This window comes from Equus quagga, chromosome 15 (genome assembly GCF_021613505.1).
Source record: "Equus quagga isolate Etosha38 chromosome 15, UCLA_HA_Equagga_1.0, whole genome shotgun sequence".
NCBI lineage: Eukaryota > Metazoa > Chordata > Mammalia > Perissodactyla > Equidae > Equus > Equus quagga.
In genome coordinates, this window is record NC_060281.1 from 46,627,939 (window position 1) to 46,647,710 (window position 19,772).

Genomic DNA, 19,772 nt, shown 5'->3' on the forward strand with positions numbered 1-19,772 from the left:
ATGGAATTGACTTAACTTGGCTGTGGTTTTGGCAGGGGTGGGGAAGGGAGATGCCTAGTAAAAGATGACTCCGAGGTTTCTGCCTTTGGCAGTTGGGTGGATAATATTACTGTTTTCAGAAAAATAGAATTTAGGAAGGTGAGGGAGTTTATAAGATGATTGTGACTTCTGTTTTGGATACATTAAATTAGGTGCCTGTAGGACGTGAAGTGGAGCTGTCCAGTTGATGGCCTTGTTAGTTGGTCTGCAGCTCAGGAGAAAGCTCTGGCCTGAAGATAAATCAGGAAAGTCTTTGGCTTATAGATGGTAATCAGAGGCAAGCAAATGATTTAAATCACTCGGGGGAAAGGAAGTGGGGCGATAACAGTTAACAGGTGTTGCTTTAGAGTGCTCTCTTCATTCCATACATCATTGCCAGAATATGCCTGCTGAATCCCTTTCTCCTTACTCATTCTTTCTGTGAAAATCCTTACATCTCCAAAGCTTACCTGTCTTTCAAAGCCAGCTGCAGTGTTTTGATCCTGTTTTCCCTAATCTAAAAATAAATAATTACTCTTTCCTCAACTCACAGAACTTTTGTTTGTATCCTCCTTAAGGTGTTTTATCACCTATTTTGAATTATAATATTTGTATCTCATCGCCGCCAGTAGGCATGATCTCTTTCAAGACATATTCAGTGTCTTAAGCATCTGTTCATCCCCCCCTTAGTATTTAGTGCAGCTTTGCACAAAACCTTCAGTTGAATGAATGGGAGGACCTCCAACAATAAATAATGTCCTTTTATCTGACTTTATTTCAGCCAGTAAGTAAATGGTGTTAGATAAATCAAGCTTAATGTTTTAAGTTTTACAGTATATGTTATATATTTTCTAGGACTTTTTTATTTTTAAAGCAGTCTGGACTAAACAGAATTTAATGTTTTTAGAATGATTTATCGCTATTGTTATGAACATCGTGTCTTAAACTACAAAGTAATGCCTTCCCAGTTGATTGCAGTAAATGTAAACTTGTAGAATTTTATCCTATCCATAGTAACTCCGGGCTGCTCTGCCTTACGTAGGGTCCTCATTTTTGTTTCTTTTGTCAGGTTACTAAATTATTGCTTTCCTCTATATATCGTTTGAGGTTCTTATAATCTTAATCTGAACTTGCTATTTTCTGATGTAAACTGTGAATACCAATTAATACAATTATGTGTAATCAAAGAGTAGGCTTGTGAGGGCCTTGGTGATTTTTCACAAATAGAGTGACTGGACTTCTTCCATAGCAATGATTGTAGTTGGATAAAAGTTTGCTTGCTTTCTGGTTTTTTTTTTTTTTTTTTTTAAACTGGATCCTCTGTGAGGTTACCCGGTAAGTAAAATGTTACTCTCCAAAAAAGTTTTGGTGATGCTATTAGTTTATCAAGTATTTTCATCTCCGTTATGTCATTTGCGTCTCAGAATCATGGTCAGAAGAAGAGTAAGGTATTAGGTTTCTGCAGTTTTTTGTGTATGTTTATCCAGTAGGGTTAATGCCTTCTTTAAGCTTTTTGTTATTTAAGAAGTATTAAATTAATTTCTAGAAAAGAGTCTCATCGTGGAAGGCAAGAGGGAAAAGAAGAAAGTAGAGAGGTTGACAATGCAAGTCTCTTCCTTACAGAGAGAGCCATTTACAATTGCACAGGGTAAGTTTATTCTATATTCCTTTCATTTTGTGAAAATGCTTAGTTTTTTAGTGTTTACGAAGTAGTAATATACTAGTATAATTTTATTTAATTTGCCTTATTAGAACAAAAGTTATATATAAATTATGCTGTAAGAATAATTCTGATTAAATTAACTTTGTAGATGTGTTAGTGCATAATGGGTATTTAACTTACTATGGTATTTTTTTTTTCTAGGAAAGGGACAGAAACTTTGTGAAATTGAAAGGATACATTTTTTCTTGAGTAAGAAGAAAACGGATGAACTTAGAAATCTACATAAACTGCTTTACAACAGACCAGGCACAGTAAGATGTTTTTTATACCTTTAAGCTAGTAGCATATTTATATATTAAAATACTTCACAAGAAAAACCATAATTTTAGTCCTAGAAAGGACTTTAGCCATCAACTGGTTCAATTTCCATACCATACCAAGTGAGCAAACTGAGGCACGTACTTGTTAAATGGCTTATCGCAAGACATAGAGCTGGATATTTGCAATTAGAGCTCTTTCTACTAAAGTTGTTTTTATGCCAAACTGAAATTTCAAATTGTGAAATCCAAATTATGATGATTTTAGTGATCTTTAAATGTATTAGAGGATATTTATTTTTGGGATGTTTCTAGCCATTCAGAATAAATGATGCAGTATACAGGCATGTGTCACTTAATGAGAGGGATATGTTCTGAGAAATGCATTGTCAGGTGATTTCATCGTTGTGAAAACATCATAGAGTGTACTTACACAACCCTAGATGGTATAGCCTCCTACACACCTAGGCTGTATAGTACTAATCTTATGGGACCACCGTTGTATATGCAGTCTCTCAGTCACTCATTGACTGAAACATCATTAGGCAATGCATGACTGAAATTATCTCATTTGAACAGATATCTCATGAATTAGGTGGTAATTCTTTGAGAATGGATTTGTTAGAATAGATCAGTGTCTTATTTATTGAATTATTATACCATACACACAACTTCAATGTTCTGTATAATTGAGGAAACCTTGCTTTGGATTGTGCGTGGGCAAAGTAAAGTTTGATGTTGTTAGAATGTCTGAAGCATGGTTATAATTTATTTTCATGCCTGTTATCTCATTTGATCCTCACAGCAGTCTAATTTCCACAAGTCTCATTATTGCTAAGTGATACTAACTTTTGGAGGTGCTCTGTTCTTTTCAAAGAATAAAATCCCTGAGTTTCTGATCTGGACAATAGGAAATATTACTATTAACTTGTGTTACTTAGGGAAAGGGTGTCTTTTTAAGTAGTGACTTTCCACATCCCCTGGTACTGTCTGATAACATTTAGTTGTGTTTTCAGAATTACCAGTAAAAATTCCCAGGTGGGAATTTGTTGAAATTATTATTTTCAGAGAATTAAGTTTGTAAGCCTTTTATAATGTTAATATTTTAGTAACAAATATAGTTTTCAGTTGTGAATAAGAAATATTGAATAAACCAATGTTGTAACTTGGAAACAGATATGACTATAAAGATGTTGTTGGCTTTGAATTTTTTCTTATGTATATTACTGGGTAATAAATAGCCGTAATAAGAGAAATATTTTCAGGTGTCCTCATTAAAGAAGAATGTGGGTCAGTTCAGTGGATTTCCATTTGAAAAAGGAAGTATCCAATATAAGAAGAAGGAAGAAATGTTGAAAAAGTAAGTTATTTTTATGAATAATGTTTTGATCAATGTGCTTTAAATTTACTTTTAAGCATTTAAATATGCCCACACATATTTTCAATAGACTGCTAATTCTTTCATTAAATGCCAAGATCTGACTTATCTTCATAACTGTTGACTTGGGATGTTCATTACTTTCCAATAAATAGTGACTGTCAAGATTATTGAACTCAAAACATTTCTATTTTTAGAAGAATGATACACACAGGTAAATTGTTCACACAGTCCAAAATTCAGATCTAAAGGGAATATAGTGAAATCTCTCTCATTCCTGTCCCGTTAGCTACTTTATTCCCCCTCTTTTAGGTACTATTTAAACTATTTTGAAGGTAATCAGTTTGATAGAAACAGTGTCCTTCACTGTAACGCAAGCAAGATGATAGAGTCTTAGAGCTTTTGTTTATTAAATCCCCTGGAGTTAAAGAACTCTAAATAGAAAAGATGATTACCTATTCCTTTTTTTTTTCCCCACCTTTTTTAACGTTTTTTTTTATTATTATTTTTTTCTTTTTTCCCTTTTCTACCCAAAGCACCCTGGTACATAGTTGTATATTCTTCATTGTGGGTCCTTCTAGTTGTGGCATGTGGGACGCTGCCTCACTGTGGTTTGATGAGCAGTGCCATGTCCGAGCCCAGGATTCGAACCAATGAAACACTGGGCTGCCTGCAGCAGAGCACATGAGCTTAACCACTCGCCCACGGGGCCAGCTCCTCCTTTTTTTTTTTTTTGAGGAAGACTAGCCCTGAGCTAACTGCTGCCAGTCCTCTTTTTGCTGAAGAAACCTGGCTCTGAGCTAACATCCGTGCCCATCTTCCTCTGCTTTACATGTGGGATGCCTACCACAGCATGGCGTGCCAAGCGATGCCATGTCCACACCCAGGATCCAAATTGGCGAACCCGGGCCGCCAGGAAGTGGAACGTGCGAACTTAACTGCTGTGCCACTGGGCTGGCCCCTACCTATTCCTTTGTTGAAACATTATCATAGTGGTAATGCTGAGGGAAAAATACAATGTTTAATCACCAGCCAGAATTATTATCAAGTCTGAATTTTATAGTATTGAAAACTTTACATTATTTTCTAGTGAATAACTTAGTTTATTCTTTTACTACCTTTAAAACTTAATTGATAAATGGTGTTTTCAATTTATTAATAATCATACCTGGTTATATTTTGTACAGTAGTCAAGATTGTTAGGAGTATTTCTAAGATTTGGAAATATTGGTTGCTTTTTTAATGTCTGCAGCTGAGCCAGTTTGGTTAGCTGTTGCCTTTGTATTGTGGCTAACGCTTATAAACTTTTCTATGTAATAACCTTGGTTTCTTCCATTTTGTTTCAGATTTAGGAATGCCATGTTAAAGAGCATCTGTGAGGTTCTTGATTTGGAGAGATCAGGTGTAAATAGTGAGCTGGTGAAGAGGATCTTGAATTTTTTAATGCATCCGAAGCCTTCTGGCAAAGTGAGGACCAATTTTTACTATTTCAGTAACAAATCAGTTATTTATAGCCTCTCCCTACTTTCTGTTTTTTGAGGAACAAATTTAGTTAGCAGTATTACTGTCAACATTCAGGAATATCTTGTACATTCAAAGAATATGCCTTCTGTTGACATAGCTGCAACAATTTCATGATAGAAATAACACAGAAGGCATATGATATGTTCTCCTTTATGAGATATCAAGAATATAAGATTAAGAAAAGTAATTATTAATTAAGTTAATGTCAGTTGGGACTGAAATACAAAGTATCCAGGATTGTATATCTAGAAGGCACTAGAAGAACAGAAACAGGTTGAGTTAAGGAAGAGGTGTATTGGGCTGGCAGAGAGGGATGTACAACCTATAATCAGGTCAGGAAAGACGAGATGGGGTATATTAGAACCAGATGTTTTCTAGATACTGGAATAAGGCTGTGAAAAAGTAACATGAAAAAGGCTGACTCTTACACATTTTTTGGGTTGGGTTTCTAGGATCCTCAGCAGAGCTCTGGATCTGGACAGGGAAGTAAAATGGACTTGGAGTTTCCCCTGCTCTTCCTAAAATCTAGATTAGGTTTTCCCTAATTGTTTAACAGTTAACAAGTGACATCACTGACGAAAATGTCTATTGAAGTGTTATTTACATGACCTTGCATTTTCAGTTTGTTTTAAGTCTATCAGGAAAGATTTTCATATTCTTCCTCATTTTGATAAGAAATGTGGCGAGATCTAGAAGGCCTAGGAGTTCAGAGGAACACCATCAGTGAGGGGAGAGGGCATTAAGATTCGAAACCAGAAAATAGCTCTGGGGCTTGGTTTTTGCCTGCTGTTGGTCCCTGCATACTGTTAGCTGGACAAGGACAGATAAAGGATATTTTTGTCATGCAGCTACAAATGGGGATTTTTTTTTTCCTTGGTGTTTCTAATTGGCTTATTTAAAGATAAGAGATTATCTTTCTATTTTTCTAAATGTTTATTGTGGCTATACCTCTACCTTTTTAGAATTTTCATGTGACAAGTTGAACACTGTTTCCCCAGAAGCAGTTACTAAGTTGCCTAAGTTATGAGGGATATGTTTATATTCATCTTTTCCTCAGTGATTTTTAAATGTGTTGGTTTCAGGATCCCGTTATCGTCTTAAAAATTAAGGAGGACCCCAAGAGCTTTTGTTTATGTGGGTTATTTTTATATTTTAAATTATTCTAAATTAAAACTAAAAAACTTCTAAAATAACAGTAAGGCCACTACATGTTAACAAAAGTAATATTTTGTGTGAAAATTAACTGTACTTGTAAAAACTTGGAAGAATGGCATTGTTTTATGTTTTCATAAATGTGTTCATATCTGATTTAAGAGAAGACAGCTCTTTTCTCATTTGCTTCTGTATTTCAGTCTTTCACAATGTATTGTTTTGCTTAAAGTATGTGAAGAAAGTCCAGCCTCACACAGATATGTAGTTAGAAAAGGAGAATATTTTAGAAGTTCTTCAGATAATTGTGCATATTCTCCTTTGATACATCACCAAGACTCTGTAGTGGTAGTTTCTTAAAAGTAGGTTGTAATGTGGTATCTGAAACCATGTTAATGAACTTGGACCTTTTACTTATGCGTGAGTTAGTAATATGCATTCACCGTTTGGAAATATTGGCACCCTGAATTACGCAGATCTTCCGAATGTTGTCATATTTCATTAAACACTATCAAGTCACATTCAAGGGCTGGCCCTGTGGCCTCGGGGTTGTTTGGCGTGCTTTGCTTTGGCAGCCCAGGTTGAGTTCCTGGGCATAGACCTACACCTCTTTGTGGGCCATGCTGTGATGGGGTCCCATGTAGAAAACAGAGGAAGATTGGCACAGATGTTAGCTCAGGGCAGATCTTCCTCAAGCAAAAAGAAGAAGATTAACAATAGATGATGGCTTACAGCGAATTTTCGTCAGCAAAAAAAAAGTTTAAACGTCATAATCATTAATATATATAACCACCATCACATCAGAAAAATCTGTAGTTTTGGGGAGGCTGTCAAATTCATTATTAGTGGATGAATTTTCCAGAATTCTAATTTTCACTTGAAATTTTGAAATTTATCCTTGGCAGTAAATACTGTCAGTTTTCCTTGAAGTGACAGGCTCACATTGTTCCATTTTGAGAACACGTTTCCTTGATAGCTAAGGCTAAATAACCATAGTTTCTAAATTATTCTTCTAAAAGTTGTATTCCATGAAAAAAGTAGCTAGCTTAGCTTACAACTCAATTGTGCAAGGGCTTGAGAAAACCAGTGAACTTCAATATGTAGCCAAAGTACTCTATGCGTACCTCCCATTTTGTTACACAGATATTATAAAGACATGTGCTCAAAGGTTGAGTTAATATGATTAGTATTTACTGCTTCATCGAGGACTTTCTTGAGTGGAACATCTCCCTCCCCACCCCCCCACAAGTGTTTGTGAGAAATGACGACTACTGCCAGCACAGTTTGCTGCCTCTGCCTTGAGTAATACTAAGGTACCAGCAGTTTTACCCACCTTTGCTTTTGTACAGTCAGTACAAATGGCAACACAGTGAAAAGAGCAAATAAATAATGTCTTGGTAATATGTAAATAGTTTTGACCTTGTGGGCTTCTGAAAAGGTCTCAGGAAACCCCACTGTTTTCTTCTTTCTTATGGAATCTAACTCTTAGATCCATTTTTCACTTCTGATTCTGTGATGATTGCCCTTAATTTAATGGTATCAATCTCAAGCTATTTTCTATACTATCATATGCATCTATCATTTAAGAAAAACACTGTTAACTCATTACTACTAATGTTTTCTCCTCTATAATAACCTTAAAACTACTGAATTTAACATTGTTTTACTATCTTTTTTTTTTTTTTTAAGATTTTATTTTTTCCTCCCCAAAACCCCCCAGTACACAGTTGTATATATTTTGGTTGTGAGTCCTTCTGTTTGTTGTATGTGGGATGCCATCTCAGCGTGGCCTGATGAACAGTGCCATGTCCGCACCCGGGATTTGAACCGGCAATACCCTGGGCTGCCAAGCAGACCGCGCAAACTTAACCACTCAGCCACAGGGCCGGCCCACTATCCTTCTTTTGTATTTCTACCTTCTAACTTTATTTGTTAATCAGATTTCGTTTCCCAAAAGAGATTATGCTGTTGACACTGGATTCTGATTAAGAGACTCAGCTATTTTTAGAACCAATATAGGAAAGCTCCAAAAATATTTATATTTTATTACTTTTTTTAATTAAAAGCTCTTCATTTATTTTTGGAAAATGCCTTTTCTTGATTAGTTACTTGAATGATTTAACATCCTTTCACTCTTCTGTATAGATTTATCCAGCACCCGTTCCAGTCCTCATATTACTAATTCCATACACAGATTATATTCTCAATACCTGCATCGGCTTCCTGAGCTGAGATAGAGAGTATCATATTTTTCTAATACATTTAAGTCCTGGATTTCATATAGTGAGTAGTGAGAGTTTCAATGGTGAGGGTCACCTTTTCTCCAGACACTGGTATCAAAGAATTTATCCAAATGGATTTAGTTCCTGGTGGTAGTTAGTTCACATAACAAGGATATCTGTATACATTCAAGGAAGTTTCCTCTAAAGAATCCCTCTGAAAACTATCTTTGGTTCATTAACATAAAATTTCTGGAGTGAGCTAGATTGGCTGTTTCCAGTCTGCCTTTAGAAAGATAGGTTGTTTGGACAAGCTAAAGGATAACCTGTGGATTGTAGATAGCCTGAGAACACTACATTACACAAAGCACCCACCTTCTCTTAAGTTTTGTGGAGGTGACGTTGACCCCTGAGACTGGAAGTTTCTGGGAGAGAAGGGACCTGTGGGATGTTCTAGTCTCAGGAAAGATACTGCCTAAAGTTACCAACAGCATTTATACAATGGTATATCTTAAGATTATATTAAGGAATTTTCCTTAATGTTTCTGCTTATTGCAGAAAGTAAAATAATAGGCAAAAATAAAAGATACGCATTCCAGAAGTAATTTTAATTCCTTAGTGTATATCTTTTTGGATCCTTTATGCAAGGTTATTTCATAGTTTTCAATTTCAGAAGTTATCAACTACTTCCTTAAACTATTTAGAAATTAAATTTGTTGGTTAGTATAAGCAAGTCATTTTCCTCATGTGATCTGCTCTGCTTTTTAAATATGCATGGTTTAATTGAATATCAAAGTAATAGCAATGCATTTATTTTGTGGTTCTTAATTAGTTTCATAATTAACATACTCAACACATTGCACGTTTAGAATCATCAGTGAGAATATAATCCTGACATTATTGAACATAGAGCCTGGAGGTAATATGAATATAAATGATATAGTTCATAAATTCTGGATGTGTAAGGGGAGGTTTTATTTCCTTTATGGATGGTTCCTCCACGTTCTTTGGCTGGAGGGTCCCCTAAAGCAAGAAGCTCTTTTGACAGTGATACTTTTAATGCTTATAGGAGTGCAGTAAATTACAAGTCTTAAACTCAAAATATTGTCTTGATAAAGTGTAAACAACTGTGTAAGCTTAACACAATGTGTACTTGGGCTTCTAGACCTGTGTCAGAATGTAGAATACATGTTTCTTTCATTATTTCTGAAGAGTCTCTTGCCTAGGTTTTTAGAACACAAATGAAAGGGTATTTATAGTGTAGACAGAATTTTAGATTAACTTGAAACATCAAGTTAAAGATTAATCATTCTCTGTAAAACTGCTAAACTTGGAAATAAAATTTCTTAGACAGGAACAAGAAGAATTAAGTAGCTATCAAAAACAGTTGATGGACTTGGAAATATAGTACCTCATTAATGTTATCTTTATTAATTTTATTGTACACAGCCGTTGCCAAAGTCTAAAAAAACTTCTAGCAAAGGCAGCAAAAAGGAACGGAACAGTTCTGGAATGGCAAGGAAAGCTAAGCGAACTAAATGTCCTGAAATTCTGTCAGATGAGTCTAGCAGTGATGAAGATGAAAAGAAAAACAAGGAAGAGTCTTCAGATGATGAAGATAAAGAAAGTGAAGAGGAGGTAAAATGTTGGGTTTGGTTTTTTTCGTTTCTGTTTCCTTTGGGAGAGTTAAATATTCCTACTATGTAATAGTTATAGCCAGAAAACATAGATTCTAGGAACTATTAGTACCATATTGGTTGTTTTTAATTCCAAGCCACAGGAATAGTTAAGTGTAAACCCCTTCTTTCCCTTAAGGAGCTTTTAGTTCTGTTGCCATGCCAGAGCATACGAGCTGGAAAAGAGGTTGGTGTGGCCTGGCTTTAAAATGGGCCCTGAGCTGGACCTTGAAGACTACAGTAGGTGAATGGGAAGGGAAGGGACAGGGAGGGGGTGCGTATCCAGAACAGGAGCACAAAGGAGTAGGTTTTTTAAGGACTTTTTCATAGTGTGTTAGTGTTTTACAGTTGAATTAAACCGTTTTGTTTTATGCAAAAAGCAAGGAGTTTAAGGATCACCATTTTTTCTCGGGATTGTTTAATGAGAATAACAGCATTGAAGTTTATTTGATTGGTGGGCAAGTTTGGTATCACTTAGGAATGCCTCCCATTTTCTTTTACTTGGCAGTTTTTGTAAAATGTTGAGAATATTTAGTTTCCAAAGTGAAACTTCAGGAAGAGGAGAGCTGCTGAACCATTTAAAGCGTTAACTTTACCCTCTCCTTGATGTGTGTCTTCAATCAAGTAGATGAGGGAGAGTGGGTACAAGGAGATGGGTTCCTATTAGTGATGTGTTGGTAGACTCTATTTTAACTTTGTCTTGGTGCCCCCTTCAGTGGTCAGAACTTGGTCTGTAAGTTGGGGACTTGATTAATGTGGCTTGACATTTTGGGCCAAGATGATTCTTCGTTGTGGAAGGCTGTCTTGACAGTAGCACACCTCCCCAGCCTCCAGTTGTGGAAATCAAAAATGTCTCCAGACGTTGCCACATGTCCCCTGAAGGACGAAATTACCTCCAGTTGATAACTGTTGGATTGGAGGGAATAAAGATGTGATGAACTCTGATTTTATATATGTGTATATTTTGCGTATATTTGTCTTTAGGTATTTAAAATCCATGCTTGTTTTAATGTCACTTCTTATAAAGACTTCTATAAAGCTAAGTATATAATGCTTCATAATTTAAAAAAGAATATTACAAATCTAGCATGTGTTTCATAAATATCTTAATATATTTTTGGTGAGAAGGAAGATGAGTAATCTGAGCACTAAGGTTTTTATGGAATAAATTTTAACGTCTGGGAGGAAAACATGTTTGTTTATATGTGAATATATAATAGTGGCAATTTTGCAGTAATAGTGTTCCTTATTCAACGGATTATTGGTTATCTGCTACGTGTATCCACTCTGTTTCCTAAAACCTTTTTAAAGGCAGAGTTAAAGCATAAAAAGTTGTCATAGAATTTAAACATCTAATTGTTTCGTAGAGGCAATATGATTACCAAAGCATGGGCTTTGGAAACTATCTAGGTTCAAATACCAGCTGTACCTTCAGGTATCACTGTGTTATAAACTATACCCCAGTTTCCTATCTGTAAAATGGGGATAATAATTGTACCATTCTCAAAGGGTTGTGTTAAATGACCTTTTTTAAAGCACTCAGAGCAGTTCTTGGCACAAGTACTATGTAAGTATTAGCTGATACTATTGCTGTTAGTATTAAAATGACGTTTTATCATATGTAAGATTTCTATAATCTAATCTTCCTATCATTACTAAGGTGCAGGTTAAAAGGTTAGGGTATTTTATGCTCATTTTCTTACTTGCTTTCCGGATTATCTTCTAAGTAGAGGTAGCTGAGGTCTGTGAATATAGATAACCCCTGATTTATAACCATATTGGTTCCTGGATAATGATCACAGGTGGAACTGTCCTGCTATAAATCAAAGTCTTTCTTTCTGCCTTGCCATAAATGAGGATCTTTTGCTAGAAACCCAGCTCAAATGATGGAAAAAAAGAAGACACAAAAATGCTTTAACAGACATTAGGTATATAAAGTCACACAGTATAAAAGCTATTATCATGATGCTCTAATTTCTTCTTTGATTTTTCTGCTTGGGCTGGTACTCACAGACTTCATAAAATTCAATGCCAGTAAAATCTGGACTGAGAAATCCCCCCCCCCCCCCCCCCGCCCGATAAATCTTCCTCCAGTAAGCACAGGTATTCTTCATTGCTCTGAAGACTTTCAAATTTAGGGCTATCCTCTAAAACTTTATTGCTGATTCAGTTTCTGTGAAAGGTTCTAGATGCCTTTAAAAGGTAAGTGCTAGCAAGAGGAATAGTATTTCTATGGTAACTTTGTTTTTCCTTATTCTTTCATTTTTTGAAGACTCAGTTAAGTGGCAACCTTGTTCAGGGACTTCATAAATGGAGGTGTTGGTCATTACTGTGAAAGGACGTCTTTTCTAAGAGGCCATAAAGACTTGCAGCTTGATTGGAAAAGTTGTGGATTACCTATAGATGGATTTTTTTTTTTTTGCAGATTTTTTCGTAGAAAATTAAGTTAATATTATTCTGTTTATTTCCTGAAATGAATTTTTCTTTCATAAATAAAAGACTTCTCCCCATTAATATCAGTTTCTTGTTCTGTTTTAGATTCTTGGAGTAAATAACTGAACTGTCGTAGTTTAATTTTACCTTTTCTTGTTTCCTTTATAAATTGAGGACTTTGGACTGAGTGATCTATATTATATTGCTGAAGTCAAAAATCTTACTCAAGCAGAAATCCAGTTCAAGTTATAGTTATCCATCGGTGGTTATGTGAGGTTGAATATTCATTCACCTTCTAATATTCACATTTAGCTGTGTGAAAGATTAGGAAACTTAATTTATAAGTGAACTTACTACGTTTTGAATGTAGGATTGAAATTCCCAAAAACCACATAGTTAAAACAATTGACAGGGTTTTTTGGTCTTTTATAAGAAAATGTGTCACATTTAGCATGATAGCCAGTAATCGCTAAGACGTTTTGTTTGAAGTTCTCTGTACCTGTCCACCTCTGTTTCTGTAATATGTGGTGAGTGGTTCACTACACTTTTTAATCCTCCTTTTCTTTAGCATTAATTCAAATAACAAGATGCTCTTTCTTGGTGACTCGGGTAGTAATTCCTTCATAAAAGAGATGTTTTAAACTTCTTTATCATCTTGGCTCTTGGACATTTGTTTTTTAGGGCAGTAGAAGGAGAACAGTTTGGGACCAGGAACAAATTGGTAGATGAAGTTTCTTTAAAATGAGAGAATAGGAAAATGACAGTTTTAGTTATTTTCTATAAACTTATTCGGAAAATTAACTGGTTCTCTTGTTGGATTAGCATCTTTAGGGGAAGATGGCTAAGATGAAAATGAACCAGTGAGATTCAACCATGCTCAGGCATGCCATTCATAGGTGTTAGACCCTAGACACAGAGAAATTACTGAAAGTACAGAAAAAGAAAGGAGAAGCAGTGCTTCCTACATTAGAGAAAACAATTCTAATAATCTTTTAGACCCTTAAAAGCATGCTTAATTTCCTTTTTTCATTTTATCCAAATACTTGAGTTTTTGTCTCCTAGTGTTTTTATAATACACTCTTACCTCTAGAAAAGTATTAAACAAACTGAATTTTTACTTTGCGAGTATTGAGAATTTATCTGAATGTTCCCATTTGTATCAGGAATGTCTTCAAATGTCTAAATACTTAAAAACCTCACTAATAATGTCCAAAACAGGAGTTCCTTTTTCTTTTGTGACAAGAAGTCTGCAGACGGGCCATTCTGGGCCAGTACAGCAGCTCAAGAAATGTATCAAGATTTGGGTGCTCTCTCTCTTCCCGAGCCACCATCTTTATATGTAGCATTTAATCCCGTGATCTGGTGTTTTACCTTTAGGCATCATATCCCTGTTGCAGATAGGGAAGAACAAAGGGCTTTCTTCGTGATGTTTTGGCTTTATTTTTCCCCAGAAGGGATGCCTTTTACTGCAGACCTCCATGTACATTGCATTGGCCGGAACCTTGTTTACTGGCCATCTCTAGCTGTAAGGGAAGCTGTGAGATCTGGGTGTTAGCTTTACTGTCTCTATAGGGGGAAGGCAAGTAAAAAGTGGGGTGTTGAGTGAGCCATCCTACAATGTTTGCCCAATCAGAGAAGCTTTCAGTTATAATTTTTGGTAAACTTACATATTTGGACCATTCGAGGAATTATTTGGTCGTGGTGGGAGAGTAAATGTGAAAGTTGTTAGTCCTTAATTATGTTCTGAAAAATAAGAATTCCGCCATCTCATAATTTGATCAGAGGAATTAGAAAACTGTGTAAACTATTGTAACTTTTTGTTGGAAGGCAGAGTTGAATAATTATCGTAATAAAGTCTATTTAGACTTAAACTTGCTTTCATAGTCTTTTGTGAAATATGATGAGGCTTGCACATTCTTTACTCTTGGCACTCTTGAGTTTTCTCAGCCAAGTTGTTAAAAGAATAGTGTATTTAAGCTAATTTTTATTTTGTTCATCTGTTCACCCAGTACAACCTTTCTGCTGTGAGGACAGGATTCTGGCTCTGTGACGGGCGTCTTTTTTGGAGACCCTCCTTCAAGAGCCCTGCTGCCTATAAAAGATAGGTAAGCCTTTTCTCCCAAGATTTTTTTTTTTTTTTTTTTGCCTTCCTTCAAAAGGTGCTTGTGTCATTCCTCTGATTCTATACCTTCATGGTTATCAGAGACATGGAAAATCCCCTTCAAATTTTTAAAAATTTATATTACTAACCCTTTAAATATTTAATTACAGTACATTGTACTCTCTGAAGTTAATGGCAGCTGTCAATTTTTATCTGTTTCCCTTTAGCACATCAAAAATACTTACAATACTGGATGGTCCTGATTGAGCCACTCACAGCTTATGCAAATATAGCAAGCCAGAATCTTAACTCCTATGAGAATTGGAAAGTAGCTTTTTCTGTCTTCTTTTCTTTTTTTTTAATTACCACCTCATTTTTTCCCATAGATTTTGTTAAAAGACTCAAGTCTTGGCTCCTATTTGATTAAATAATAGAATCGTTAACTATCATGAATACCCCCAACATTTCTCCTTTATGATGCTACATAATGTATTTACTATAATTACTAAAACTTTCAGAATATTTTAAAAGAGACTTAAAATAGAGGGCTAGTACTTATTTTCTAATGTAATTGCTTTTCAATTACTCGATTGAGTAAATCGGGAGTGTGCTAAGTGCTGTGTAGGTTACCGAAGATATTTTCAACTCAAATCCCATTTGAGTGCTACTTAATATTATAGGATTTCAAAAGAAAGAGAATCTCCCTATCTGTTGATGAAGAAAAGTTTTAGGAGGAAATGGAAGTACCAATTGAAATTGACCTTGGAAATAGGAAGGAAAGTTGGAGATGTGAACAAAGATGGGGAGCAGGAAGTTCAGGGCACCTTTGACAAACACTTGTTTGTGGTTAGGTAGTGTGTCCAGAAGTAAAGCAACGAGAGATGAAGCTACAGTAACATACACTGAAGCCAGATTTTAGAGAACCCATGAGGTGTTAGGCGTTGTGTGAATAATACAACCTTTGGGGATAGATTCATCATTCTTGTGTATTCAAAAGGATTGTCTTATTCTGCCTGAGCATTTTGCTAAGTGTGGAAAAAGAGAGTGAGACATAACCTCCGTCTTCCAGGAACTGCCAGTCTACCTGAGAGAGGACCATTCGTTCGCTCAGCATTTATTGATACGTGCAGGGAGGAAACTATTGAGACTACTGAGTGTCCTGTAACTGCACATCTTGTATCTCATTTAATCTTGACTCCATGAGAGAAGACAATATATCCTCATTTTTTATACTTTGAGGATATAATAAATATATAATTTTTTAAATGTGTTCTCTATCACTCTTTCCAGAGCTTCTAGTTCATGTAGTTCTGTCTTCAGAATCCTCTATATGGAACTACTGATTTAGATCCAAATTTGGTTTTAAGCAGTAGCTTTCAGAAAGTTAATGTGAGTATCCACTTCTGTTTCTAAAAACTTAAAACTAAACGCTGTTGCCATAAATTTATAACTTGAAGAATTATCTTATTGATTGCTCTGTCTGGTTCTTGCCTTTTCCCTGTGTATCTCCAGTAATTCATAATCTAAACAGGAGTTGGCAAACTATGGCCTGTAAGCCAGATCCAGTCTATGGCCTGTTTTTGTACAGCCTGGAAGGTGAGAATGGTTTTTTCATTTTTAAAATAGTTGTAAAAAACAAAAAGTGAAGAATGTGCAACAACGACCATATGTAGCCAGCAAAGCCTAAAATATTTATTCCCTGGCACTTTATAGAAAAAGTTTGGTGTCAGATCTAGACCATAAATTTATCTCTCATTTTATGTGGATTATAGCTGGGTGAGTCAGTTGTGGGGCTTTAAAAAAATACATAGATGCTTGGGCCCCACCCTTGATGATTTGATCTAATTGTCTTTTTTTTCCTCTTAAATAGACAGTTTATATAGGTAAGTTGTGCCAGAAGACAGTGATTAAAAATCAAGAAGTTTGCCTAACTGCTATTAATAGAAAACATGTTTGTCTTAGCAAGCAGAGTGATTTTAATGAAATAGAATCTTGGGATTGGAATAGCTCTTTAAAGGGTGTGTAGTCTCCAAGGATCTTTTCCCATCTCAATTTTCTAAATAATTACGTAGCAACTACTAAGTGCTGGTTTTAAGCTCTGCACTGGAGATTAAGAAACATATAAGACAAAGTCTCTACCCTTAAGCACTTCAGTTTAGTTGGTAGGAGGAGAGAAGTCAAAGATTAGGAGGGAAAAAGTACAGTAGAATAGAACCTAAAAAAGAGGTATGGACAAGATCCTAATGTGAAAGCTAAGAAGATAGAGTATTTACCCCTTTCCGGGGGCATGTGGGATGCAAAGGTCCAGACAGAAACTTCACTGGAGGTAACAGTTTGATCTGAGTCTTAAAGGACAAACAGGAAAGGCTGGCATAGTGAAAGAAAGGGACTTAGAGAAAACTACTTATACAAAATTGGATTACACCACGGCCTATCTTAGCTTAAAAAAATTCTAGAGAAACGATCCTGGAGCCCATACAAAGTTTGGAGGGTCAGGGCCAGAGACAACGCTAATACAGAGATGGCTGTCCTTTGTTGCCATTCTGTATTTCCTGCCAGCATTTTTTCTTCTTTGTTATCGCTGGTAGCATGCATGTAATTGAAGAGGAGTTAAATTTAACAATATGATAAGCAGGTTATGGTATACACTGGCTTATTACTATAATTTAGTTCAGTAGTTTGAACTCTGGCTTAAAGAAACATAAGTACGTTAGTCATTTCTACAGTCATGGGCTGCTTAATGACAGGGATACGTTCTGAGAAAAATGCGTCATTAGGCAATTTTGTCGTCGTGCACACATCATAAAGTGTAGTCACATAAACCTAGATGGTATAGTGTACTACACACCTAAGCTATACGTGGCACTAATCTTATGGGACCAGCGTGATATGTGCGGTCCGTTGTTGACCAAAATGGCATAATGCAGCATGTGACTGGGTAAGCAACTTATATAGTAGGATGCACACTGGTCTTAATCAAGTCTTGCTTCTTACTAGCTGTAAGGCATTGGCTTACTTAACTACTCAGATACATTTTCCTCATTTATAATGAGATAAACCATTTGTTTTGTCTTTGTTTTTTTTTTGGTTTTTTTTTTTTTTTTAGCTCATAATGAGATGATAGTGTATATGAAAGCAGTGCTTTTTCCTTTTAATTGCATTTTTAACTACATCCTGGGTTCAGAGTACAGGTAAACCAGATTCCACAGATGATACAGAGATAGTGGCTACTTCATGCCAAACACTCTTATAGTTGCTAGGGACAGATAGAGCTAAATATGATAGTCACGTGTCTCTTCTCATGGAGGTTCAGATATGCCCTTAAGGATCGTGCAGTGTAGTGGGAAAACAGATATGGAAATAAATACAGTTTAATAAACGTAAATGTTTTCTCTGCTGCCTTATATCTATTTACTCATTTGATCTTCACAACAATTCTACCCATATAGCCATAGTTCATCAAATCTACAGTGCCTATGGGGAATCATTTTAATGTAAATTGTAAAATGTACCCCAATATCAGAGATGAAAGTGTGAAAAGTTCAATTCAGCAAAGTCTGGTACTATTACCTCCATTTTACAGATGAGGAAACAGGCAGGCGGAAGGATAAGTTTTTTGAGAGAATGCAAAATAAGTCAGTGGTGGAGTCAGGATTTGAACCAAGAAGTTTGGCTCTAAAATCTGTGTTCTTAGTCACCACTTCCAATACCTTTCATAAAGTAGGAATAAATAAATTGTAGGTCAAGTACTGTAGAACTATGGATTAATCAAATTGGTGATATTATGAAAGATTTAGAGGAGATGATTGTTAAGTTGGGTGTAGAATCATGAGTGAGATTTTCCTAAGTGGAGGAGGGAGAATGAAAGTAATGAAGATTTGGAAGTTCGTGTAAAATTTAACTGGGCATGGTTTAATTTTCCTTCTCAGCTCTCCCAGGGCTCCTTTTCGTTGCCACCAAAATACCAGATCACTTCTATTTGCCTTAACTTCCAGAAATTGTCCATTGTGTCCCAATACCAAGGTCTCTCCTTTGAGATGCCCCACTTTCCAAAGTTACTTCTTGCTCCTCTACCTCGTGACTTATCTTCAGGGCACCCGAAGTGATTCTTAACACCTGCAAGGCAACAGCACGCAGTGTGAGTTAATCAGTTATCTGATTGCCCTCTGCTCAAAGTGAAACTCATAGGAATGGGTTTCTACAGAGTCTATTTTACTACTCACCTTTCACTATTTCCCTGTACCAACATTTATCTATCTAAAAAAGATCTTACTGAATTCCTGCCGTAAGTTTATCCCAGAATCATTTGTAACTGGTTACTAAAGATAAGTGAAATCCAGTATAAATAGCATAATTTGTCATTATGGAGATTTAGATGTTTGTAAGTGAAATCCAGTAAAGGTAATATGATTTATTATGGAGATTCAGATGTTGCTGGGTCCAGACCGTTCTACCGGAATCTAATGAAATAAATGTGATGTATCATGGTTAGTTAACATGGGTGTTGTTGAGTCTGTCTTACTGCTTTTCTTCTATGTATCTGCCTTGCTTTTAAAGAAAACTTATAAACTTCAAGTTATTTGAGGAAATTACATTTGTATAATGAGTTTTTCTTTATGAAAGGAAACCTTCATAGTAATAATAGCTAGTTTTTATTGGTTCCTATGTGCCCATCACCATTAAAAGCACTTCTGTGTATTCATGCATTTATTCCCTATAAAACCATTAAGTACTATTATTTCCCTTCGAGCCCAAAGGTGTGCTGGGGCTAGAAATTAAAACGAGCTCACACTCTTACCTATTAGGTTGTATCTTCTATAGTGCTTGTGACAGTATGTTTGCAGTCTTTTGTTAATAGACGATAGGCTACTTATCCATTTAAAACACTGTAGAACACTATCCCTTCTAGAAGATGATGTTAAATATAGTAAGAAGCATAGTTTTAATTCTTTGTGTTTGTCCAATAGTAACATTTTATGGAGATGGCTGGATTATCCTTTATCACTGCAATTTTTTATGCTTTGTCAAACTTACTACTCCCAATTTGCAGGTTTAAAAACGATGCCACATTGTGTGTGTGCTTTTTAATGACAGCCTTATACCCTGGTCTTAAAAGGCTCTGGCAGTATTTTAATTATCTGATTCTAATTATCTAATTTGAATGAGGATCCCATAATAATGCTTATAACATTGTTGCTATCCCTTGCTCACCCTCCCCAACCCTTTTTGTAATAACTTAGTTTCCGGTAAAATATTTGAATGACCTACAGGTGCAGATTTTGTTAACCTTTGAC

The 19,772-nt window shown here is 35.7% G+C and overlaps 1 protein-coding gene across 1 annotated transcript in view; it reads left to right on the top strand.

Moving 5' to 3' along the window:
* DEK (DEK proto-oncogene) overlaps nt 1–19,772 on the top strand; it is a 36,711-nt gene that overhangs the window by 8,759 nt on the left and 8,180 nt on the right. Inside the window, exons 3-7 of the mRNA XM_046641000.1 lie at nt 1,565–1,666; nt 1,883–1,992; nt 3,264–3,358; nt 4,723–4,843; nt 9,718–9,906. Coding sequence (XP_046496956.1) covers nt 1,565–1,666; nt 1,883–1,992; nt 3,264–3,358; nt 4,723–4,843; nt 9,718–9,906 — 617 coding nt within the window. The remainder of the gene's footprint in view (nt 1–1,564; nt 1,667–1,882; nt 1,993–3,263; nt 3,359–4,722; nt 4,844–9,717; nt 9,907–19,772) is intronic.